The sequence below is a fragment of the Cariama cristata genome, unplaced genomic scaffold (assembly GCF_000690535.1).
Source record: "Cariama cristata isolate BGI_N322 unplaced genomic scaffold, ASM69053v1 scaffold995, whole genome shotgun sequence".
In the NCBI taxonomy this organism is placed as follows: Eukaryota; Metazoa; Chordata; class Aves; order Cariamiformes; family Cariamidae; genus Cariama; species Cariama cristata.
This window is the reverse complement of record NW_009615562.1, coordinates 18,136-41,547: the sequence shown is the minus strand read 5'-3', so window position 1 is coordinate 41,547 and position 23,412 is coordinate 18,136. Positions and strand designations below refer to the sequence as shown.

The 23,412-nt window shown below is 35.1% G+C and overlaps 1 protein-coding gene across 2 annotated transcripts in view; it reads right to left on the bottom strand.

Moving 5' to 3' along the window:
* Positions 1-23,412, bottom strand: part of ANGPT2 (angiopoietin 2) — a 42,300-nt gene that overhangs the window by 968 nt on the left and 17,920 nt on the right. Inside the window, exons 2-9 of one of the 2 annotated variants that reach the window (XM_009699823.1) lie at positions 18,869-19,024; positions 16,605-16,726; positions 14,733-14,965; positions 12,997-12,999; positions 12,323-12,450; positions 5,189-5,290; positions 4,503-4,669; positions 1,360-1,490 (exon numbers count right to left, since the gene is read on the bottom strand). In XM_009699823.1, the coding sequence (XP_009698125.1) occupies positions 1,360-1,490; positions 4,503-4,669; positions 5,189-5,290; positions 12,323-12,450; positions 12,997-12,999; positions 14,733-14,965; positions 16,605-16,726; positions 18,869-19,024 (1,042 nt within the window). The remainder of the gene's footprint in view (positions 1-1,359; positions 1,491-4,502; positions 4,670-5,188; positions 5,291-12,322; positions 12,451-12,996; positions 13,000-14,732; positions 14,966-16,604; positions 16,727-18,868; positions 19,025-23,412) is intronic. The other variant, XM_009699824.1, reaches the window with a different exon arrangement.

The window sequence follows — 23,412 nt, the reverse complement described above, 5'->3', positions numbered from 1 at the left end:
AGAGTGTATAAGGACACACTGTTGTCCTGAAATGAGAAAGAAATGTAAACTCAGTTTTTTGTTCTTATGATTTGGAAGTGTCAGTATAAAATACTTATCTCAAACTCAGAAAAGAAATGTATTTATGTATTAACTACATATTCTTGAAGCTTATGTAATACATTGTAGTTTAAAATTGAGAAGGGAAGGTGTTCAATCAAGCATAATTTATTATTGATATCAAACATTGTTGGCAGTCTGAGAGCAGAACTCAACTTGAATTATAATGACATTGAGTCATCTTTGGATTTTTATCTGCTCTTTGGTAAATTCCTGTTCTTCACAGATTTGAACTCTTTCTTAATTCCTTTTAGAGGATTAATTCAGTTATCTGTTTCAGTTCTCTGTGCAGATCAGTTCAAAACCTCTGTGCTGAAACTTGGTAAGAAGGAAAAGGAGAGAAAAAAGCAGCCCAAACTTATTTTATATCCTTATGGTCCTGACCTGTTAGTGGGTCATAAGCAAAATTTATTTTTATTAATAAGATAATATTTTTATATTTCTGTTATGATGGCGATAATGTGTGTGTTCTGTTTTGCAGGGCAGTAATCCAATTATCCTTTTGGATAAACTGAAGCTGTCTTTTGTCTTGCAACTTGTGCTACAGGGAAACGAACCATTGCTTAAGGGATAACAGGAAGAGAAGTCAAATTTACAAAGCAGATGTTTACATTTCAGAATGTGGAATTCTAGATTGACAAATTAGAGAATGGCTTGTGTGGTTCAACATAAAAATAGCACCTCAAACTCCAGTAACTAGTGAACAATCATTAGAAAAACGCAGATATCTCATATGTGTGGTGTATCTTTGCCACTTCATAATTATACTGAAATACAGAATTAAATACTTGTATCCTTCTGTGGCATTGTACAGTATACAGCACCTTTTGGGGGTTTTCTTCTCCTCTGGATAGTTAAGGATAGGGTTTGTGCCTAAAGCATCAGGAGCCATTTCACTGACAAGCTGAATCTCTAAAATTTTTTTTAGGGGGAGTTAAGTGTTTTGATCTCTGAATGTTATCTCATTCCTTGGAAGAAGAATCTGCTGTCTCTCTGATTAGTTCCACAATTACAGACTTTCTTGTACCCTCACTTTAGAGTCTTTTTTCCCCTCCAGTTTTAACTTTTCTTGCTTTACTTTAACCTTTGTCAAATGATAAAATATTTCATTTGGAGCCACTGTACTAGTGTTTCTATCTGTGAGTTTTGGACTTCTTCAATAGTCAAAATTTATTAAGTCAAAATTATAACTATTTATCTCGTAGACAATTTCAGTGCCAATAAAAATAGGAAGACCAAGAAACAAAAAAACATTCCTACCTCCTGTTAGCATTTGTGAACATTTGCAAATACATTTGTCATTGTCTGCATCCTTTGTGCTAAAATCATTTCCTGGTTGGCTTATACTACTTATTTTGCCCGCTGTCCCAGTAAGTCCTTTAAGGTAGATCCTGTAGAAGTGAGGATTGGAAAAACAATTAGTACTTCGAAGTTAATGGTAGCTGATCTGCAAAATAATGATGGAATAGTTTGCAATAAATATCCTGTTCCAGTAGTTGAGTTCTCTTCTGGCCAATGTCCTCTTGTAAGTTGTTTTGCAGCGTAATGTTTTCATATGAGCAGAAATGGTCAGCACAATATTCTAATGAACAGCCTCTACGTTTGTAGAGAGGACTGTTTTGTTTGTGTCATATTAGAAGAAAATGAGAGCAGGCAGATAATAACTCTTAGAATTTTTCATATCGATCATGCATTTCTTAATATTGGAAGTACATTTTGTGCAATTATTTTTTAATCAAGTTCAAAAGTTTAAACCAAAACTTTTTTGATTCCTATTTTGCTGTTAGCACAACATGGCAATGTAGCATTACAACTTTGCATCTATGAGAGATAATAGCATTACCTGGACTACCAATTACCAACTAGTAACTGATATTTTAGGAGTTTCTCAATATTTCCCTTTCCACTTTCCTAAGTACTCTTCCTTTTCACCTCCTTCATAGATTTATTAGTGTTTAAATCATCATGGGTATTTAAGTTTGCCTTAATTCCCTGGCAAGGTAAGCTTTCAGTGAGGATGCTACAATTTGGATCTGTTTACACAGGTGCAGATGAAGTCTCAGTGGGGAGAGACACAGGGCACTGAATCAGGGAGGCGATTACACAACTATTACTGTGTTACCTTGAATTGGAAGGACTTGAACCCTCTGCTCCCACAGTATCTCTTTGGTGATTGCATTTCTGTATCAAATAGCTCATCCTTCTCAGAGGTATTCTATTTGTTTAGGGAGGAGATCTGACTCTGAGGAGAACTTAAGTCCCCAGATCAGTCTTCATCTTGCATGTAATTCTCTGCTTATGATAGAAGTTGTCTTTGGTAGTTTAACAGATTATTTTAACCCACTTTATATTTCCCATTTGAAAATATTAAGAACGGATGAATTTTTATTCATTTAGGTTTCAAAAGATCAGCTCATTACAGATTTTCTCAAGAATCTATTTCAAAAAGTTAAATATTCTGTTTTTTCTTAAGGTGAGTTCAGAATTCTGTAAGCCAATTTCTCACATAAATGGTATTAAAGGTTCCAAGCATAATGTGTAAAAGTCTAGGCTTGATTTTCAAATATCATTTGAAGTCTAATGTAAGCAGAGTATTATTCATTTATCATTATTATTATTCAATTTTTTAAAGTATGGCTTAGTATATCAAAAGATGAGAGGCAGTGGATGTAAACTGAAATGAGAGGTTCTGTCTGGGTATCAGCAAAACCTTTTTCAACATGAGGACAGACAAGTAGCAGAACAGGTTGTGCAGTCTCTACCTTTGGAGGTTATCAAGACCCAACTGGATAAAGCCCTGAGCAACCTGGTCTGACCTCACAGCTTTGAGATCAGGAAGTTTGACTCAAAATCCATTCTGATCTCAATGTTTCTATGAATCTATGAAATTTCAGTTCTATGGCCCAACTCATAATCTTTCTAGCATTCAGAATGTATTAATGTTTTTAATGTAATGGAAGATGCTCTCAATTAAATACTTTCTTAGGTATTTTCTTTTTCCTAATGTTAAATATATTCCTTAAACCACTGCATTTTATGATGCATTCCATGTTTGGTTGTGCATTAAAATACAGTATCTATTTACAGACAACCATCTTAGTTTTCAGTAATTATTTTTTAATATTGTAAATGGACAAGGGTAATGACCCATTTTGCAAAGGTTGCCTTTATAAGTATTTTAAAGCATTACTTTAAAAAAATCTCTGCTGTAGATTCTGACTGTTTCCAGATGAAAAAATATTTGCTTTGGAGCTGAGACAACTATATACTACTGAGGCAGTAAGATCTCACATTTTGGGAGGGGAGAGATGCTGGTAGTTTTGGATTGCTTTGCATATAAGACTTGAGTTGAAATAACAGCATCAGTTCTCTCAGGTGTCAGATTGACTTTGTTTACAACAAATAGTTGCTAGAAATCTTGGAGAAATTCATCTCAATTTAAGCAATTTTTCTGTCCAGTCACCTAAAGCTCCATGAATCTGTAAGATTCTTATAAAGAAACATTTAATGGACTATGTAGTAGGAAAGCATCTGTTAGACTGTAGAGTCTCCAGTTTCTTCTATAACCAATCAAACAATATCAACTGCATTTACAAAGATCCTAGAGAATGAAGCGTGAGCTGCCCATGTATTTCAGCTGTGGCTGATACTATTTAAAATGTGTAATACTATGATAATGTTTATTTCTATATAAAGTATTTATTTTAAATGTCTATTATTTCCTATTTTAACCAATTATGTAAGAAGAAATTGTGAAGCTCTATATTTTACAGAATGATGGGAGCATAAGTAATAGGTCCATTAAAATCTGGTGTTTAAATTGACAAGTTTGTTGAGGGCTCAGATTGGACATTTGCTATTAGCTTCATTTTTACAGATGAGGTGAGTTATTCTTTAAGAATCCAAGCCAGTTGGTCATGGAAGGAGAAGGTAGCATTACCTCAGTGTGCTCTTCATGACAACAGAAAAGTTCCTACTAGCCACTGACTTAAGTGGAAAATCTCCTTGCAGTATTATTCATCTTAGTCATCCACCTTCCGGAAATGTATTTATTGCAGGGAATCAGGATTTGATAGCAACTGCAGACAGGTTCCTATTGCCCTGAAGACTCTGCACTACCATCCACTATCTTGGCACATTATCCTATCATATACCATACCATCTCTTCATCTTTGTGCATCTTGTGTGTTACACTTGCCCAGTGTGCACTAGTAAAATACAGATTCCCTCCATTTGGAAAAAAATCAATTGTTTTAGGCAATAGGTGAAAAATGGAGCAAACATTATTTTCTGAGAGAACTGAAAAATCGCCATAACTTGTATGAAATAAGGTCATGCATCTACACAGTCTAGAATGATTATTATCAGATCTTTTTTTATTCAGATTTGATTTTTCTGCTTACCTGTATTTTAGCTCTTCACTTGCTAAAGAGAAGTGGTCATACAATGAATATGCCTCATTTCCTTCCCAGTCTTTCAGGTGTATTTTGAGAACGTAACGCTTCTGATTAGTCAGCTGAGAAACAAACTCATTTCCCAGCCAGTACTCCCCAGCAGGATCACCAAATCCCTGTAATTCAAGTTGTATATTTAAATAGCTTTATTTTGTTTTTTTTTCTTTGAGTTTGAAATGATCACTTAACCAGTTTTTAAGTTTAATAGTTTTCAGTCTGTCAGCTAAGAATTTCACTGTGTCTGTGAGGGTTATAGGTCTGTAATATTTCAAAAAGTTAATTTCAGCAAAGACAAACTCAGGAATCTGAAATAGTGAATCAATATTACTTAGTACATTTGGAGCACTTTCTACTGTTGTCCCTAGAAACACAAATATAAACAACTCAAAAAATGTGGACATACCATGGAACAGTTGATTAAAGAAAAGTGAGGTTTCTCTTTAAAAACAAACATTACACTTGCAAGTCTACTTAGGCAAACAACTTATACCACTGACATTTTCTAAATGAACATTTAAGGACAAAGACAACTTTTAAAACCTGCTTACATTCTAAGGATGCTATTAACGTAACTTTATTATATTAGATTTCAGATAATAATAACTACTACTAAGGCTTCAGAAAACATTGTTTACCATCTTGTACTCTTTCCATGTCCGGTGAAAGTCCACACTGCCATCTTCACGTCTCTGAATAACTGTCCAACCTCCTCCACCAGTTTCCATGTCACAGTAAGCCTACCAGAGTAAGCATGTAATGGCGTAAGTGCATGCAGTCATGGGAAAACAAAAATATAAAGCATATACTTTGCATAATTCTATATAGTGGCAAGTTTTAAAGTGTACAAATGCAAAATGTGTATTAACCTAAAAATACTGGTTTTCATAGCTTTCATACAAATCAGTGGTGGTTGTCCACAAATAAATGTGATTCCTCAGTATATATCACGCTTAACAGAATACAAATGACACCTGAAAGATAGCTGGTGTTAAAGGAAGAAAAAAATGATTGTAGCTTTGGATTCTATACTTCCCTCTTGCACTGATACTTTTGTGAGTTTCCTGATGAAATATTTCTCCTAAAAGATGTTTTCACGTCTCCATCTTTTTTGAGAGAGATATGTTCAAATTTCCCATGGCTTGTCAGAGTATACATGCTGTAAAATTCAGGCAGTGACCAAACTGAAATATGTTTTTATTTCCACTATCATTATTCAATGCCTTTGTAGGCATTACAAAAGTCAAATCCAAGTGTAGCACAATTATTACCTGAAAGTTAAATCTTGAAGCCATGTTGTTATACAGACTGCAATGAATATCCTATATTCTAGAACAAAAACCTAACAACTGTAAGATGTTTCCAAATATTCATAAATCATCTTTGATTTCACCAAGTTATTGCTAAACATTTCAAAGGATTGGCACGTAATAGGCAGTTCACTGAGCTCAGTTTTACAATACCCAATAAATGCATCCCTCGCGCAGTAAAATTCAAGTTTATAGGTGACTTGTTCAGTCAGTCTCCTCCTAGATTAAAATAGAAAGTGACTGAGTTAAATAGAATTCTGGTGTATGTTCACTGCGGTGTCAGAGATAAAAAGTATTACTGAAGGTGCCAATATATTGGAGGGATGCTGATGGAAAAAAAATCTTTGGAAAATTTAGAGGGAATTTTAGAGATTGGCTTCTTACACTTTGATAGGATGGTTTATCTGTACAGATTAATTTTAAAAAAAAAAAAAAAAAGAAAAAGAAACCCAACACCTAGATCTGAGCATTGCATTCTGAATTTGGATGTTTCCTTCTTTGTTTAAAAAATGTATCAGTGGTCTTCCTTCTTACCTAACTTATTACTGCTGCTTGTCACAATGCGCCTATAAATGCCCCAAACTGTGACTGAATGACACTGAACCTATATGTCTTTTTCATCCTCTTCTATAGGAGACTGTCTTATCAGTGTTGGCAGATTTGAGTTCTTTGAACTGTTAGACATCCTGGAAATTCATTGAAAAAGTATGACTTTAGAGAAGTCAGAGCTTCTTTCTATTCTGTGGCAGTGTTTTGTGTGTCATCTTAGGAGGTAAAGTGTGCTCCTTACTAAGTTTTCAATATAGTTGGTTCTTTTAGGGTATGTGTATTGTACATATGGTAAACACACACACATATATTTATGTAAATCAAACAGGGTATTTACAGTGGAAACAGTGGCATATATACTGTTCAAAGGCATCCGACTTGAAGAGAAAGAAAGCCCTTAGAGCTGCAAATATTAAACACGTTAGTGTTTCAACAGGCTGTTAACACATCAAGAATCCAAAGCAGATACTGGATTTTAAGGTTGTATCTAGACTCTTTGCTCAACATTGTGATACATTCAACCGGAGATTTTTAGGAAAGATAAAAGAAATAAGGAAAAGAGTTGGATTAGGGATTACTTGTTCAAGTATGTCACGTGAATGGAATTTAATTGAAAGCAGCAACTTTAATTTGTGCTGATGTATGCAATTCCTTGCACCTCAAAGCCTGTTTTTTGTTTGTTTTTACTAACCTCTGTATTTAATGACTGGTAAAGATTTGGTAATAGTATATAAATTAAATATAGTAAAATATTCTCAAACAGTGAATGACTGTGAATGTCTTACATAAAATATTCCTCTTACAGCCAGTATCCATTTTGTATATGAATGGTAAGACAACTAGCTTTTACAGACATTATAGACTCTTTGAGATAAATGCTGGGGTACTGCAAATTTGTTCCCAAGGGGAGAAGCAGTTTACTAGGAACTGAAACACATAATAAGAAATTGAAGAAGAGAAGTCCATAAAAATCTCATGTAGATTTTTCTTACCAGTAATGATTTTATGAAGTTAATGTAAATTTGGGAGTATAATTTTTCCACACCAAAAAATTTCATGTCAGTCATCTGTAAGTGCTTCTAAAAAATGCCGGTTTTAAGGACTTGGAAAGGGAAATCCTTTTCTTTCTTGGGTGGAAAGTGTGGCACAGGCAAAGGGAATGTACTGGTTACATCACCTCCTTTTGGTGTCATAGTCGCTGCTTTAAAAGGTGAGAAGATTATTGCTGTTTAAGTTTCAGTATATGGCTTCTAATTCCTGTACTTCGTGGTTGCACACTTGCTCCCTTAAACTAGCTAAAAAGTGAAAATTCTTTTTACCACCTATTAAATAAGCATCATACAGTGAAAGGTTTTGCTTTCACGCTTGACTGGCAATGCAGAACCCTGTCTTTCAAGCCCTCACATATGCGGCTTTGCTCATGAAATCATTCTTTTGCTTTCCACATCACTTCCCTAGAAATAATTCTCTGACTAAACAAGATGAAAATACTTACTGTAAAACTAGGAACTTCAAATTTACATACACACGTGATTTTTTAATTTGGGAAAAAATAAAGTCAATGAAGAAAAAAGACAGTAAATATTACAGAAAGAAAATTAATGAAATAAGTGAATGATGTATAGTCATAAGTAATTTTAAGGATGGAGATAGGGTATTCAGTAAAATGAAGATTAAGGAAAGGATTTGCTTAGTTTAAAATAAACACAATAAACTGCTGTCTCAGTCTGCAGAGGGAACAGTTTTTTCACGACGTATGTGAAAGATGAGGGGAGAGGAAACATTTATTTGGACTATAACTTCTTTTTTAAAAAAACCTTCATTCTCCAGTAAAATGATATGTATATGAGGCTTTCTCTGACACTCATGACTAGAACAGCACTCTTCTGACCTTTCAGCCTAGCCTAGATTTTATATTCAAAAGGAAGAAATGTAACATTTCATAAAACTAGTAAAAATAGATACCAAGATTAAGCAGGCAGCAGGAGTCTTCAAACAGATGCCAAAAAATAAAAAGATTAGCCTCTCAAATTACAACAAATTGGCAGGGGGAATATTTGATTTATCTTGCAAACTGCTTCAGTACTTACAGTTCTAGCAGCTGTAGCACTGTGAGAGCTAACTCAGGTCAGCTGTTTATATTTTTCACCTTCAGCTAAAAATCAGTGGTGTATTTTTGAAAATGTTGTAACGTACATGTAACCAGAAGCAATCCCCTTTCCAAACGTGAGCAGTCAATTTGATGTCTTCACTGTCTAGGAAGTTGATTTTCAGAGCAAGTAATTTCTCTTCTTTTTTCTTGTGCATTAGGATTTTGGTGGTATAAGTGTTTTCAGACCTAATTTCTGAATGGTAAGGCTCTGGCTGAGTTATTGGGATGAAGATCCACTACAGTTTTTGTACCAAAGCAAGTGCAGTTGCTGCATCTGTGCAGTGTCCGTTTGCATCACTTTTGGCTGTTGTCTGAACGCTTTTGAGTCATGATGCTCAATGATTTTGTATTTTGCTATCTCTAGCACCTAGAGATGTGACTAGATAAGAATTGTGGTCTCAGTTTCCTTGTTCTGGAAAAAATAACTCCACATGTGGTTTATCATGTGATTTAATCTAATAGCAGTTACCAGTGAAAAAGACAGATGATGATACTGCTAAAATTCGGAAAAAAAAAAAAAACCAACCCTCATCTGACCTCTCACTGTATCGAAGAAGCTGCACACATGCTCTTTTTTAATGCTTGGGGCTGGAAACAGTTTACGTACATGTAGTTTAGACGTAAGGTCCATGGCATGAGCTCCTTTTGACTAGCTAGTTGTCTGGATGATCACTTTAGAGGAAAGTTATGCAAAACCATTTTGTTGGTAAATTCAAACTTGCCCAAATCACCTTCTGCAAGACAGTCTTGGTTAAAAAGATTTTGGCTTGGAATGTGTGTCAGTTCTGGGATGAAAATTAAGCTCAACAGGGGAGGAAATGAGGAAGAACTTGGCCACTGCTTCAGCCACTCTTCTAAGATTTGGGGTAATGTGTTGGTAATAGTAGTGGTAATGGTTGAGCTAATAGGTTAGGGTCATCCAGACTCAACTATTCTGCCTGGTTAAGACCACGAGCATAACTGGTTCAAGTGACTGCTGTAAACGTGAAGCTATTGACTTTTCATGGGTTTGTCTCTGCCATTTTTCCTGGTGTCAGCAGTCTTTTACTGTTTTTCCTCACTGTTTTTAAAAGGACTTAGCTTTTGTCCTGGTGCAGAACAGGAAAGCTTGAAAACTTGAAAAATATTAACGGAATGAAATAATTGTTTTCCTCTCGGCTCTCGTATGCAATTCTTTAGTTTTGGATTATGATAGGAGACAAATTAGTAAAGTGAGATCAGTTACAGATTACACAGAAGTTGTTTATAAGCCTGTTGGGAGGTCAGAAGGTGTTACAAGAGGAAAAGACGAAAACATAAACAGCCGTGCAGCACTTTTGGCAAATAAAAAAGGTCATTCTGTTTCCTGGTCCGAGTGGCCATCCACATCATAAACAGTTGAAAATGGCGTAACGTGTTGATTATCCCTAAACCTTCACTTCCCTTGACAAGTCCTCTTATGCACTTGTATTTGTGAAAAAAATCTGCATCAGATTAAAACTTTTTAGTCTCTTATTTTTCATGTCATATAGTAAGTAAAACCTTCACTGTCTTTGTAAGTGTCTTTTCATTCTATCTGAAGTGGGCGAAATAAGATCAAAATTCTTTAATACTATTAAATGAATTACTAATTTAATTAAATTATTACATTTTAACTACTTTTTTTAATCTAGTCAATTACCAAAATGGGTATTTTTGCTAAGTGTTTTAAGCCTCCATGTTCAAATGTAACACATTTAATATTTTATAGTCTAGGAAATTTATGATTGTACTTTTGTTTCAGGGATAGAATATTTTGGTAGGTTTTAGTTTTGTAGAAATGTGCATTACTCTGGCTTCTCAGATCATATAAATTGCCTAAACTTTTATAGCTTTGAAAATGCAGTGTTAAAGTTTATGACAGAAATTTTCATTCTCTAATATGGCATGCACTTGTGTCTGCTTTTAGAAAATATTCATGGTCTGTACATTGTACTTGATAGTAAAATTAAAACCAAAGGTAAAAGCTTGAGACAACTAACATTAAGAGATTCAAGGTATGTAACCCTTCCTGAGATGTCTAACAAAGACTGCTGCAATCTATTACTTTAGAGATGTAGTACCTTGCATCACCTTTAGCATTTAAAATTGTGATTTAGATACGTATGCTATTTAAATACTATTCTACTTCATGTGTAGTAAAACACTCTGGCATCTTATGTAACTAATTTTCTTGTGAAACAGATGTATTGAATATAGACTAGACTCTTCTAAAGGAAAATCAGCCTCTTTTTTTTTTTTCTAACAGAAGCAAACTGCAGATATCATTATTTCTCTAGATGATATCTGCAAAAATTGCAGGTTTTATGTATTGTATTATAGATCTTACCCAAACAAATTGCTTATTTCCTTTAGTCAAGAGCTTTGTAAGGGTAAAGATCACAAAGTCTGGCTTGGGCTAGATGAAGTTCTGGCAGTTCAAAGACTAGTCACCGGTGAACTTAATTTCTAAACCTTTGCTATCAGAAGTTGGGAAAAAAACCTGCTTTCTCTGTCAAAGTTTCACCAATTGCTTTTCCACATGTGCCTTCATTTTTCTCTGCTTTTGTACATTCTCTGGTAGGTTTTTTTTTTCCCCAAGTATTTCTGATATAATAAAGTAGAGCCTTAGGAATTCCATAAAATACTTCCTTTTTTGTAAGGAAATGTCTACAATATGAAATTATAAAATAAAAACATTAGAAAATGATTTAGTGTTTGTCTAAGAAATATGTTAAGCATTTTTGTTTATATTCAAATGGCCCTTAGCCTTCTCAGCCTGCTGTGTCTGAGAAGCTGGAAACAAATGTTCATCATTTGAGCCCCACTCCTCAGAATGCTCGCTGCAGTTTTTGGTTCTTTATCCTCACAATCCACCTAGGACTTTTCTTCCTTCAGATGTTATTGATTGTTTCAACTGAATTATACTATCTGAAGCTTTATCATTTACTTCAGTAGATGGAGCATCTCTGTCAGGCATCCAGTGTTTCATCCACTGAGTGCCACTTTTAGCTCAAGGTCTCTTCTATACAGGTATGGTGTATTGCTTTAACTTAAATTGATGTTGAAGTTCATTTCAGTTAAACACATGGGGGAAAAAAATATCCCCAGAGGAATTCAAACCGATCTAGTGAAACCACTGCAAACTCTCACCCTATTTAAATCAGAGCAGTATTTTCCAGGAAAGTCCTCTCTGTTACCCAGTGTCAGTTGTGCTGATCTAATTGTTAATCTAATTGTTACACAAATGCCCTTAAAACTCTGCATAACAAAGAACTGGAACCCATACAGTAATGGTCGATTGCTTACATTGCGTACACATCCCTGAGTACTCCTCCATGCCTCTGATTTTTACCTCCTTTTGCCGCCTGAGGGGACTTGTCCATATGAAGGAACTAACAACTTAAGAGGAGACAGGAGACTGTTGATCATGCACAGCAACTGTGTTGGAGTTAGAGATTTTATGAAGAAACTGCAGTACTATTTTGCTTTAATCACGTAAATTATGTGGAAACAAAGAATGAAATTCTGGCATGCTGAAGTGAACAATAAAATGCTTATTCATTTCAACTGAGCCGAGTTTTCACCTGAAGGACTTTCTTCTTCCTGTGAGATACTCAGATCTGTAAGTGATGAAATGCTCATAAAAAAACATAGTACATAATAAACTTCACTATTAACTAGCCTTTAAAATAGCATATTTACCAGAACAAATAACTTTTTAACACACAGTACGCCTAGGTAGCACTTTCTAGCAATCCTACCTTCTTTTCTTGTACAGTGTTTGAAACCGTTAAAGTGTAGATTCCACTTGTTGTCAGTCCAGATTTGAAAGCTTCAGCACAGTCTTTGAAGCTGATTTGCTCCTCTTTAGCTATGAAGTTGTTCTTAGCTGTTAAAAATACAATAGAAATTGAAGGCATTAAGAGGAGATGAATAAAAGTTACTAAGAAGCAATTAATGATATAATCAGCTTAAAGTTTTGCAGTTCCGAAAAATACGCCTGCTCCTGAAAGAAACAACAGATCAAGGTATTAATTATGTGTATTGTTACATTATTCTGATATGAGCGTGGTTGCTTGATAGGTTGAAAAGTCCTGACACTTATTAATATGTTGAATAAGAAAACTTAGGATATAGCATCTCATTCACTGGAACAGTTTCTGTTGCCATTCATTGCCTTTGCTGGACTTCTACAACCTCTGCATACATTAACTTCTATTACAAACATATCTGACTAGCAACTGATTGTATTAATAATGATCTTTGGCCAGTACTCTAATATTGTGAAATCTAACGTAAGAGTTACAAAATCTTCTATAATACAGCTGACTGGAATAACTACTCTTACAAAGTTTTAGCTAGGTCTATTTGGCCACCGTGCTGAGCAGGAACAAATTGGTATGTACGAAGCTGAAGCTTGGTATCTCAGCCCAACCTGCTGAGGAGACATCTCTTCTGGAATTCATTTGTGTAAAAAATACATTTTAATATGCCTAAGCCTTCTTATTTTACAGAACAATCTAAGGCTCATCTTTTTGTTCAGTTCTTTATTAACTATGGAGGTTGGAATTTCCTGGCATTTTGCCTGCTGACTGATATTTCGTATTTGACCCTTTTGGGGTTGGTTCTGTGTATTTTCCCTTTTAATCTAATCTAACAAGCACAGCCAGTTATTACAAAGTTTTAGGTGCCATATAAATACATGCTTATATTACAGTTGCTTATTATGTTCTTTTTAGCTTGCTTATTCATTATTTACCTGTTTACATGCTTTGCCTTAAATATAAAAATAACACGTTCAGTGTTTTAATTGCTTTTCCACACTCTATTGTTTGTATACGGTCTTAGAAGCTTTCCCTGCTAATTTTGTCTTTTTGGCAAACATTCATTATTTTTTCCACTCTGAGTTTAACAGTGTTGTAGCCAACATGACTTTGACTTGTTTACTTATTTGTGCACTAGCATAGCAGATAATATCAGCGGGAACATGCACAGCCTTGGTAATGGTATTTAAGGGGATAGTGACAGTTATCAAGACAAAAAAACTTGGGATTTACTTTTAGAAAAACCTACAACATCATATTATTTAGGACACTATTGAAAACAAGGACTTCCGAACACCCTTTTCCTTTTTTGTGATCCAACTTACAGTAATGTAGCATAGTCCATCTATACTGTCTTTTAAGTTGTAATGACAACTATTTTAAAATTTTCCTACTATTTAATTTTAAATCCTTTTTTTAGAGGTTCTCTATGCTTGTCTATTTCCAGCCCTGAGAACTTCACAGGCAAACATGCCAGATTCTTTACTCTTTTATATAGAACAGCTATACCTTCTTAATTTGTCAAGTTCCTTATTAGACATGAAATTCAAGGTAAGGAGTTTGTTCATTTAAATCCTGTTTAGCCACAACTTTCAGTTTATGGTTTGTGTGGGTTTTTTTATGGAGCATGTGAACCTGCATAAATTTGGAAGCTACACTCTGTGGCTATTATTTGTTGCAGGGCTGTCAGGCATTTAGGGGTGAGGTTATTACCTATAAAATTTGCTAGGCTGAGGGATTTTTAGGATGAAGAGGGAAGCTTCAGTGAAAGACTGGAAGACTTTCAGGAGTGCCTGCTCCCCTAGGCTGGTGCTTTCTGTTGTTTGGGGTATACATAGGTGCTAAAAACTGGGCGAGTGCTGATTTCTTTGCCTTTAAGAGCCACTATAATTTGTCCTTTCTTTGATCAACTCTATGGGCATCGAGCAATGAGAGGTGGCAGAAGCAACCTTTGTGAGCCAGGAAGAAAAGTTACAGGCCTACATCATGCAGTCTAACCTCAATTTCTGGTCAAGGGAGTGTATGTTGCCAGCTGAATTAATGCCATGTGAGATGAATGATACTTGGCATCTCTGTATGTTGTTGAACCACTGGAGAAGTGGGCAGGCAAACCAATATAAACCACAGAGGATGAACAAAATGTTGGAAAGAAACCACATAAATGTTGTGGTTGTTCCCCCCAGCCCTAAAAAATTGCTTAACTCAGATGCAGAATTTAAGATTAAAAAAACCATACTTTTTGAGAAGCAGAAGTGTGGCGAAACTGGTTCTAAGACTTCATAGGTAATAATGTACACAAATTAGGGAATATCACTCAAATGATATAAGCATTTCTGCTTTTACTTACAGTTTGGTGTAGATATCATAGTAAGCAAGTTATGAACAGTCTCCATCAGATCATGCTGCTGTTTTTGCAGAACTGAGTTGTTTACTGTAGCTGTAACTAACTGTTTTTCTAGTTCTTCTATAATAGAATTCTGTCTGGCTACTAGGACTTGAAGCTGATCTTTTTCATCTTTTATTGACTTCAGCTGAAGCGTGTGCTTGTCTTCCATCTCAAGGACTCTTTTTTCTAGAAAGCTAAATAAAAGATTACAATTAGCCTCCTCAGAAACAATTTTGAGCTGATGTAAAGAGAATCAAGCCTGTTGCAGAAGTTTCTTTCTTCAGAAGTACTCGACTTCACTCTCTGATGCCATGCATGCAGTAGAAAACTAAATGAAAGATTTTAGTTTGATGCATATGCGTTCATTTATTACATTAGTACATTAATGAAGAACATAATCTACTATGGTCTGTATTGCAGGCTTTTAAAGTGTAACAATTGGGTGTTTGATAATTCAACATTATGAAAGGAAACATACAGTGAAAGATTTCATGGTTTTGCCCAATTAAAAGATGAAACTTATTTAAAGATGAACCTATGAACTTTTCAAATGTCCTGTAATTACAATAAAATTTATACTTAAATAAATGTTACGGAGTTAAGACAGGGAAACGTGCAAATAGTTACTTGAAGATATGTTACCCATCTCTAGTTCTGGAGCTGGTGTGAGTAGGTGACTGGCTGGAACGTTATTTCATTGGTAATTGTTCTGATGCAGACTCTAAGAAAGCTGATGTTAAAATATGCATGGCCAGAAGGGAGAAGTTCACCTAAAATCTATTGCTGTTATTGAAAAAAAAAAAATCCTGAACCTTATAATTATGTTTCAAGCAGATTAGCTCTATGTCAGATCGCCGTTTGTTAGGTGAGAAACAATGCTTCTCTGTTTACGTGGGTTTTACAAGGGTAGTCTAAAGTCTGCTGAGTTCAACACAAAAAAAGTGACATTTTAAAATCCAGTAATTACTTTGCTTTCCATTTGATAAGGATGCTTGTTTTTATTAAGCTGGTAGATAAAACCTTTAGGGAGCATAAATAAATGTAGCAGAATAGTGAACAAAAATGTCAAAACATGTCTCCTGGGTTTTTTAAGCTAATTCTTTCAAAATAAAAAGCACTTTGCACATATGGTTCTCATTGAAAAACATAGCTTTGAAGGAGCAAACTTACTGTTATTGCTGCTTTTAGATTTCTCTGTAAAGTATTTATTGCCAAAAGTAAAATAAGACCCTGGTGATATGAAAATGAAACTAGCTGAAAAAGGGTATGAGCCTTTGGACAACGGCTGAGTACAGAAACAGATAGGAGCACTAGTTGGATATTGGTCTGAATTTCAAAAGATTGACTAGTAAGGAATGTTGAGTATGAGTAGTATTTGACTTTTCTCACCAGGTTAGAAAAAAATTGCGGCAATGACCTGATGGTGTATTAGGATAGCTGTGTACTACATGGAAATAAAATTTTAGAGATGTGGTTGCACTGGATTAGTTTGAGTCAGCTTACATAATCCATAACTTCATCTGGGTGAGTCTAAAGAAGAATATAAATTGGCTACAACTGAAGTACTGAGAAGTATTTCAGTTTTAACCTTAAGTTCCTCACATAAAGGAGAACTTTAGGTAATGAAGAATGATATATAAACGGAACACAAGAAGAATAAACCTGCATGATTCTCTAAGCCTTAAATAATATATAACCTTTGTAATGAGCATAGCTGGGTGTGAGGAGCTGCTATACCAGGCCTTATTTTCCTACTTGAGTACATTTGTTTCTAAAACCATTAGGTGGTCACTTCAGGGAATAGCGTTTTATTAGGCTGATAGGCAAACTTACCTGTTTTTTTCTTGTAATTTAGTTATCTCGTTGGTCTGATCTGAAATCTGTCTTTCTAGTTTGTTTGTTGAAAGAGAATGTTCCAAAAGCTGAAGTTCAAGTCTGGTTGTCTGGTTTAATACCTAAATAAAATTTATAAAAATATTTGAAAATCAAGATACTTCTTTTAAATAAATTGTAATTTCTTTATATTGTGAAATCATGCAAATCTCTACTTATGCCTATAATTAAAAAAAATATTTTTGAACACTTAATTTGGGCACAAAGGCTTATAGAATTAGAATGAAGAAGAACGCATGGAGTTGCACTAATTTTGTTGTTACACTACCATGTATCACTGACAATATTTCAGTAGTATGCTACATTTCTGATCAATGGCTGAGAGTTACTGTGTACTTTAGTTTTGCTGTCATACTTCCCTTCTGTTATGATATTCTTATTTCATTACTGGAACTATTATGGTTGTTGTTCAGAGAAGAATTTAAGTTGAGTTGTTTTCCCAGTCTGGTGTAGAAAGCACTTTGCATGTCTCTCACTGGGTGAAATCTTGGCCCAGTCCTGAAATCACTAGATAGTTCCCTCTTAGCTATTTTCCTTAATCCCAAATTATATTTTAAAGTGTTTGTCATGTGACCCACCCTTTTGTTGATTCATTCCTTGCATTTTAATGTTACCTTTTCTGTATGTAGTGTTTGCTGTCTAAATTTATTTGCATCTTTAAATGAAGAAATGCAGCTATTAGGAAACATGGAAGATATTTTTCAGTTTGTATCAGATCGCATTACTTTGAGGCATGTTTTCTAGAAATATTTTCTCATTGTTTCAGAACAGCTTTTTTTAATTCATCAGAATTTGGCTTTCCTTGGCAGGAAGAATTGATTACTCATGTCCTTCATGTTAAACAGTCATTCAGGACATGATTTCACACTTAAGCTTAATTGAAAACTATTGCCAAAAGTAAGTGTCCTTGAGAGAGCAATTGTTTGGTTGATTTCCTTATGTTGTTAATTAAGCCCTTAACCGAGTCACCAGTAATTTCAAGCAGAGAAGGAAAGTTACAGTGATGATTTTCTTCCTCTAAGCAGAAAATAATTGAATAATTTCCATAAAGACGTTACTGTGAATGAATAAATACATTCTGTCAACGTGTGCAAAATACTGGGCTCCTGAATAATGCAATAAGCAAATTGAATTCAGTACGCTTGCGAGCTATCAACTATCAGTTTATCGAAGAGTTCACAAAGGCTTGTTTTAGGTTAAAACATGTAATTTAATTCATTGGATGAATTCTACAGATAGTGAAATGTCTAACAAGGATTTTAGGGTTTGCATGCTATTTACATTATATAAAATGTTATGTTCTGCATGCTATATTCATTATTTGTTTCGGCAATTACATATCTGAATTTTCCTACTATGTTAGCAAAACTACAAACACATACCATTCTACATTGATTGGCTTGTCCTTATAACATATTAAAATCTGCATTCTGTTTCACAGATTGTCTTATTATAGTTAATGCTTTTCAATTAAAGCAGTAATTAAAGATAAACCCATTTTTTGTTTGAAATATTTTAGAGAATAGTATGTACAGTAGGCAAGTTTACTTCTGTGTGAATATACTTTTCTATTAGCCTCCTCCTAATTCCTTTTTTCTTGATTCATCTCTGATTCGTTTATTTATCTCTCTGTTAAATAACAATACCATAGTGCATTGTGCTGGAAATGAACTGTTACCCCACTTACAGTATGTGTGAAAACACTCATTAAAAAGATGCATTTTTCTATGTAAGAAGTTTTAAATAATACAAAAGAAAATTTAAATCTAAAAAAGCAATTAGCCTGGTAAATGGAACAAAGGCAGTTTGAAGGAACTCTCTTTTAGCTAAGACCTGGTGGTGGCAGGTGAATAATCAACAGAGATACGCAACGAGGGTTGTATAAAAGCACACTGGTATCCAACTGATGCTTGGATATAGTACGGTAGTTCTAAGTACATTCTCTTTAAAGGTGAATGTAACAATTCTCTTGCTAGACATGCTTCAAATCCTGCGGTAATGGAAGTCTTTCAAGTGACAACAGTGGGCTTGAGACGGAACTATGAATTACCAAATACTAATGTTTCCTTAAGCTCGGTAGAGCTGTTGATTATAATGATTGACTTCTAACTGTTGAACTGAATAGTGTAACTGAACTATGTTAAATGTACAGCCGTAGGTGTTTGGGAAGCAGAAGCATTTTTAGGTTGAAATTCATTACTTACTTGTGCTTCAACATCTGTTAATTTGCGGGTCTGTTCAGCTGTTTGATTTAGTAAGTTTGTGCCTATTTCAATCATTACTGCAGTCTGGTTCTGCACTGCAGTTTGCTGGATCTCTACCATTTCTTTCTTCATACTGTCTTGGATGTAATTCTCAAGCTACATGGGAAAGGAAAGAGAGAAGATAGTTGCATTCTTTAAATGTTGGAAGGGGGGGTAGTACAGTAAGCCTGCCGGCTGCCTTGCTAAACAAATTTGTTCCTTGTCTGTTAGGCATTTCTGTGAAGTCTCCCAATGTTAAGCTCTGTGAGAGGAAGGGCAAATATGGCAAGGAATGTGTGGCCACCCATTTTCTAAGGGCAGGAACAGAGATTTGCAGGAGGTAAGTAGAAGGCACGGTGGTGAGAATGCTTTTCTGCCTTAGTGCTCCCACCGTTGTAACCATCAGAGGAGCTTCACCAGCTTTTGGCAGCGATGGGAATTTTTTTAGAAGACAAAAGCTTAGGAGTTTAGTCATCTTCCTGTATCTAGACTTAAATATTTTCAAAAGCATTTTTCATCACATGACTAGAAGTCAGAGAAGAGGTCAGATGTCATTTAGCACTGTTATGTGCACATTTTTATCAGAGACAATTGCAAATAAAGACATTAAACAGTAGGAAAACCTATAAATACTTTAAATGCTTAATATTTAGGAATGCAAAAACTTTAAAATACTTGATTCTGAAGTAATTTCTGTGTCTAAACTAATAAGGCTTTTTTGGTAGTCATTTTAAAGGAGAGTACACTGCTTTCAAGGAAAGCAAGGAGAAAATTCAAGTAACATTTCATGAAGTCTTTCTTTCCACGTGTCTGGATTATCCAAAAGCAGTCTGACTTTTCTCCACGCTTCTTTAATATAATTTTCTCAATAACTGTGCAAATATTTTATATTTCTTTCATGAGTCATTGCTTATGTTTCAACTCTTAAAAATCCAGGCCACGTGATTTATTTTTTTTTTCATTGACTGGGGAAATATCTAGAAATTTCTAGAATCAAACTTCTACTTCACTCCAACATTGTTCTCACAAGAGAAGCATAATCATTTTTGAGCTTCATGCTATACCTACAAAGAGGATACTAGCTAATAACAAATAGTTAGTGTCATTAAGCACAAATTATAAACCATGACCAATTCCTAATCTAAGGAAAACGGTAGAACAGGTTGCTATCATGGATTTTTAAAAAATATTATTTTGATAATACTAGCTTGATATGAATAATGGCTTGGAGTGAGGAGGAGCTTTCAACATTACTGTATGGCTACTTTCCATATCAGTGAGGAAAAGGCAGCTTGTGATTTAATATTCTATCAAACCACTGCTCAGATATAGCCATTCCACTTCTGACCAGCTAAAGATCAACTGGCAGTTCTTTCAGCTTGGAATGTTTCCCCCTTAAAAATATTACCTGAGCAAGGGCTGGATTATTTTTTTTTTCTGACTTCACAGTTGTTTTTTAAAAATGGCAAATGAAGAAAACAGGGAGTATTAAGAAGTTAAAACCTCTAAAACTGGAAGTATATTCATAGTTTGAAGTACGTGTTGTTTCTTTTTGCTCAGTGTGACCAAACTTTCACAGCAGTAGTTGTTTGTTCACTCCGTTCTCCCCATGCAGCTGATGAACTGCAATGCACGACAGAGATTTGGGATCTGGCACAAGCTTTGACCCGTATCTACTACACTGCTGCGTAAGTGTACTTCCTTCTCAGGTGTACCACAAGGATTTAAAACTAGCCTTTGGACAACCTTTAGATGCTCTTTGCATGACAACCTTTTTGAATACTAAAAGTAAGCATACAATCAACTGGGTTTTGGCATGATAATTTAACATGGGTATTTTCAATCGCCATCACACTACGGCAATTAGAGTTGTTCCCTATTCACAGGATCAGTTTTTAAGTGTTACCTTTTGCTCCTGGATATTGCTCATTTTCAAAAGCTTCCCTACCCAGAGACAAATTTAATTTGACCAAACATATTGGAATTTTTTTAAAACCTTGGTGACATCTTTTAGGTCAGCTGCTTCTTCTCTGCTGAACTAAGTTCAGTGGCTTTTAACTGTGTGGTAAGGGGAAGACATCTTTTATCCTTGATGATTAGGCTATGAGATGTTGGAGCACAGTGATAATTTAATTTAAAAAGCAGTGCAAGATGGTATTTACTGCACCATAGTCCAAGGAGATGTGCAAAATTCTGAAGGCTTTTATATAGATTAAAAAAGGTAATTTTTCACTAAAGTTATATGCTGCTCCATGAAGACTAAGAACAATATGTGTCCCTCCGAAAAGGCTAGACATCTGGGGATGAAACAATTTATATGAGTCCAAATTAATTTTAGGAACTGAAGCTGGAGAACTGGGCATCATTACAGACAACTTGGAAAAGACCTTTGCTGAAATGCATCTCTGTTAAAAGAAAATGGAGATCTCCAAGATGCATTTTATTTGCCTCAGTACCACAGTCAAGTATGGTAATGCTTTTATAAAGATCAAGGATATGGCCTTGCCTGGCAGACTCAATGCACCTCTCCAGTTAGAAGGGACACTGGGGGAAAAAAAAAAAAGGACATACAGAGAAAAAAAAAAAAAGGAGTGAGACATCTCAGGTATCAGAGAGCTACCGTATGAGAAGGCATTGAAAATATTGCATCTTCTCTAATTTAGAAAAAAGACCCACAAAAAAAAAAGAAAGAAGGCAATCAATAGATGATCAAAGAAGGCTTGATCAAGAACTTTTATTCTTTCATTCTAATTGTGGATATTAAACCTCATTCTTCAAGGTTGGTTCCTTGTTCACTAGAGAGAGATCATGATGAGGATCTGAGCAAAGTCATCTCTGCAAATAGGATTACAGAATCGCATGACTTCTTTGAAAATGTTATCACTGAGTTATTCCAAAACACACTACTAGAAAGTGAGTTAATTCTGGGCTTAAAGGTAAGGTAAACATTTTACGGTAGGCTCAGGCAACTGCCCACCCAGTTAAAACACACAGCTATAAGGTTTCTCTGATTACAGTAGGCAAAACCTGTGATTACAATTTAAGGCATCTGGTGGTTCTGGTTGCCAGATTTTTATACCCCTTGTTGCTGTGCGTGCAACCTTAGAAAGCGGTTTTGTTTGGACACACAGATCTGCACTTTCATAACTTATCTAATTTGAATATCTAAGTATAAGCCTATCTCCAGGTATCTAACCTCATTCAAATAATATCTCAGTTATGTGATGTATTCTAAATCATTGAAGTATTCTCTTGACTCCAGTTTAACAGTTTGTCTTCACATCTGTTTTTCAACTTAAAAATATTAAATAAGTAACTTGGGTAATATGGTATTTATGCTTACTTGAAAGCATGAAATATGAACATCAAAAGGGATTTATTTTAAGATTTAAAGCCAGTTTCATGATCTGGCTCATTTATTGTAATTTAGAGCAACATGAAGCATCAAAATGATATTGACCTATTAAGTGGCTTTGGAGCTGCTTGTGGGGTTTTTTTCCCTAAAACCCCTAAAAAGTGTGATAACATAAACCCCTTTTATTCTTTCCTTCATATTCACTAATCTTCTCCCACTTTTGTGCATTCTCTGCATGTGCACATCATAAGATCTCTTTTCCTGACCTGAACCAAGATACACACTGACTCCTCTTTGATTATATTCCCCTCCCTCCTCATCATACAATGCAAAGTTGTAGAAAGTAGGTCTTTTTACAATTACATATCATAATTATTTTTTTTTAGTGGCAGGTGCTTACTTTCATATTTCTTCAAAGAGAAATAACAATTACTTTCGTCCAGAATGCCCATCATCTCCTACTGACCTTAGCGAGAGCAGAACATGTTCCCGTTGGATACTCTCGGAAAGCGAGGCCCTTGGGTTTCCCTGAGAGGGAGGTGGAAGAACTTTTTCAATACAGGCTCCAGTTAAGGCAGCCAAGGCTGAGCTTCATTGAGGATTAGCAGCCATTTTGCAAGACTGCAGTTCTTTGTGGCACACTTCTTTCTTTGTAGACTGCTATTCATCAGCTCCTGCCAAGGAACCTCCTTCCTTTATAAGCAGTAGCACACTCAGAATTTCTGAAGAGGGGAGAATAGCTTGGGTCACTGACAAGAGGGAAGGGTGCAGGAATGAAATGCTTCAGCCCCCATCCAAGAGTTTGGAAGCTTGACAGTTTGGTTTGAACAGCATGTCTGGCTTCTCCAGTATTTTGCTCAGATTTGGAAGGTGCAGCAGGGATTACTTGCCAGATTTCTCCTTTGCCACATGGCTAGTTATGGGAAGATAATTTTTAATTATCTCTTTTTAATTCTATTAATAGCTGGCATATAAGACTTGTGTTGATATATGTTATGCTTGATTGCATGATGGTTATTTTGGACAAAGTAATTGTCCAAACCTAATAGCTAACTGTGAGTGATGCCTCTTCTTTCAGAAATTGTGCTTTTGAGGGAGTAAGTTAATCAATGAATCCCATCTTAAGGAAATTGCAGGGGAGAGGGAAAGA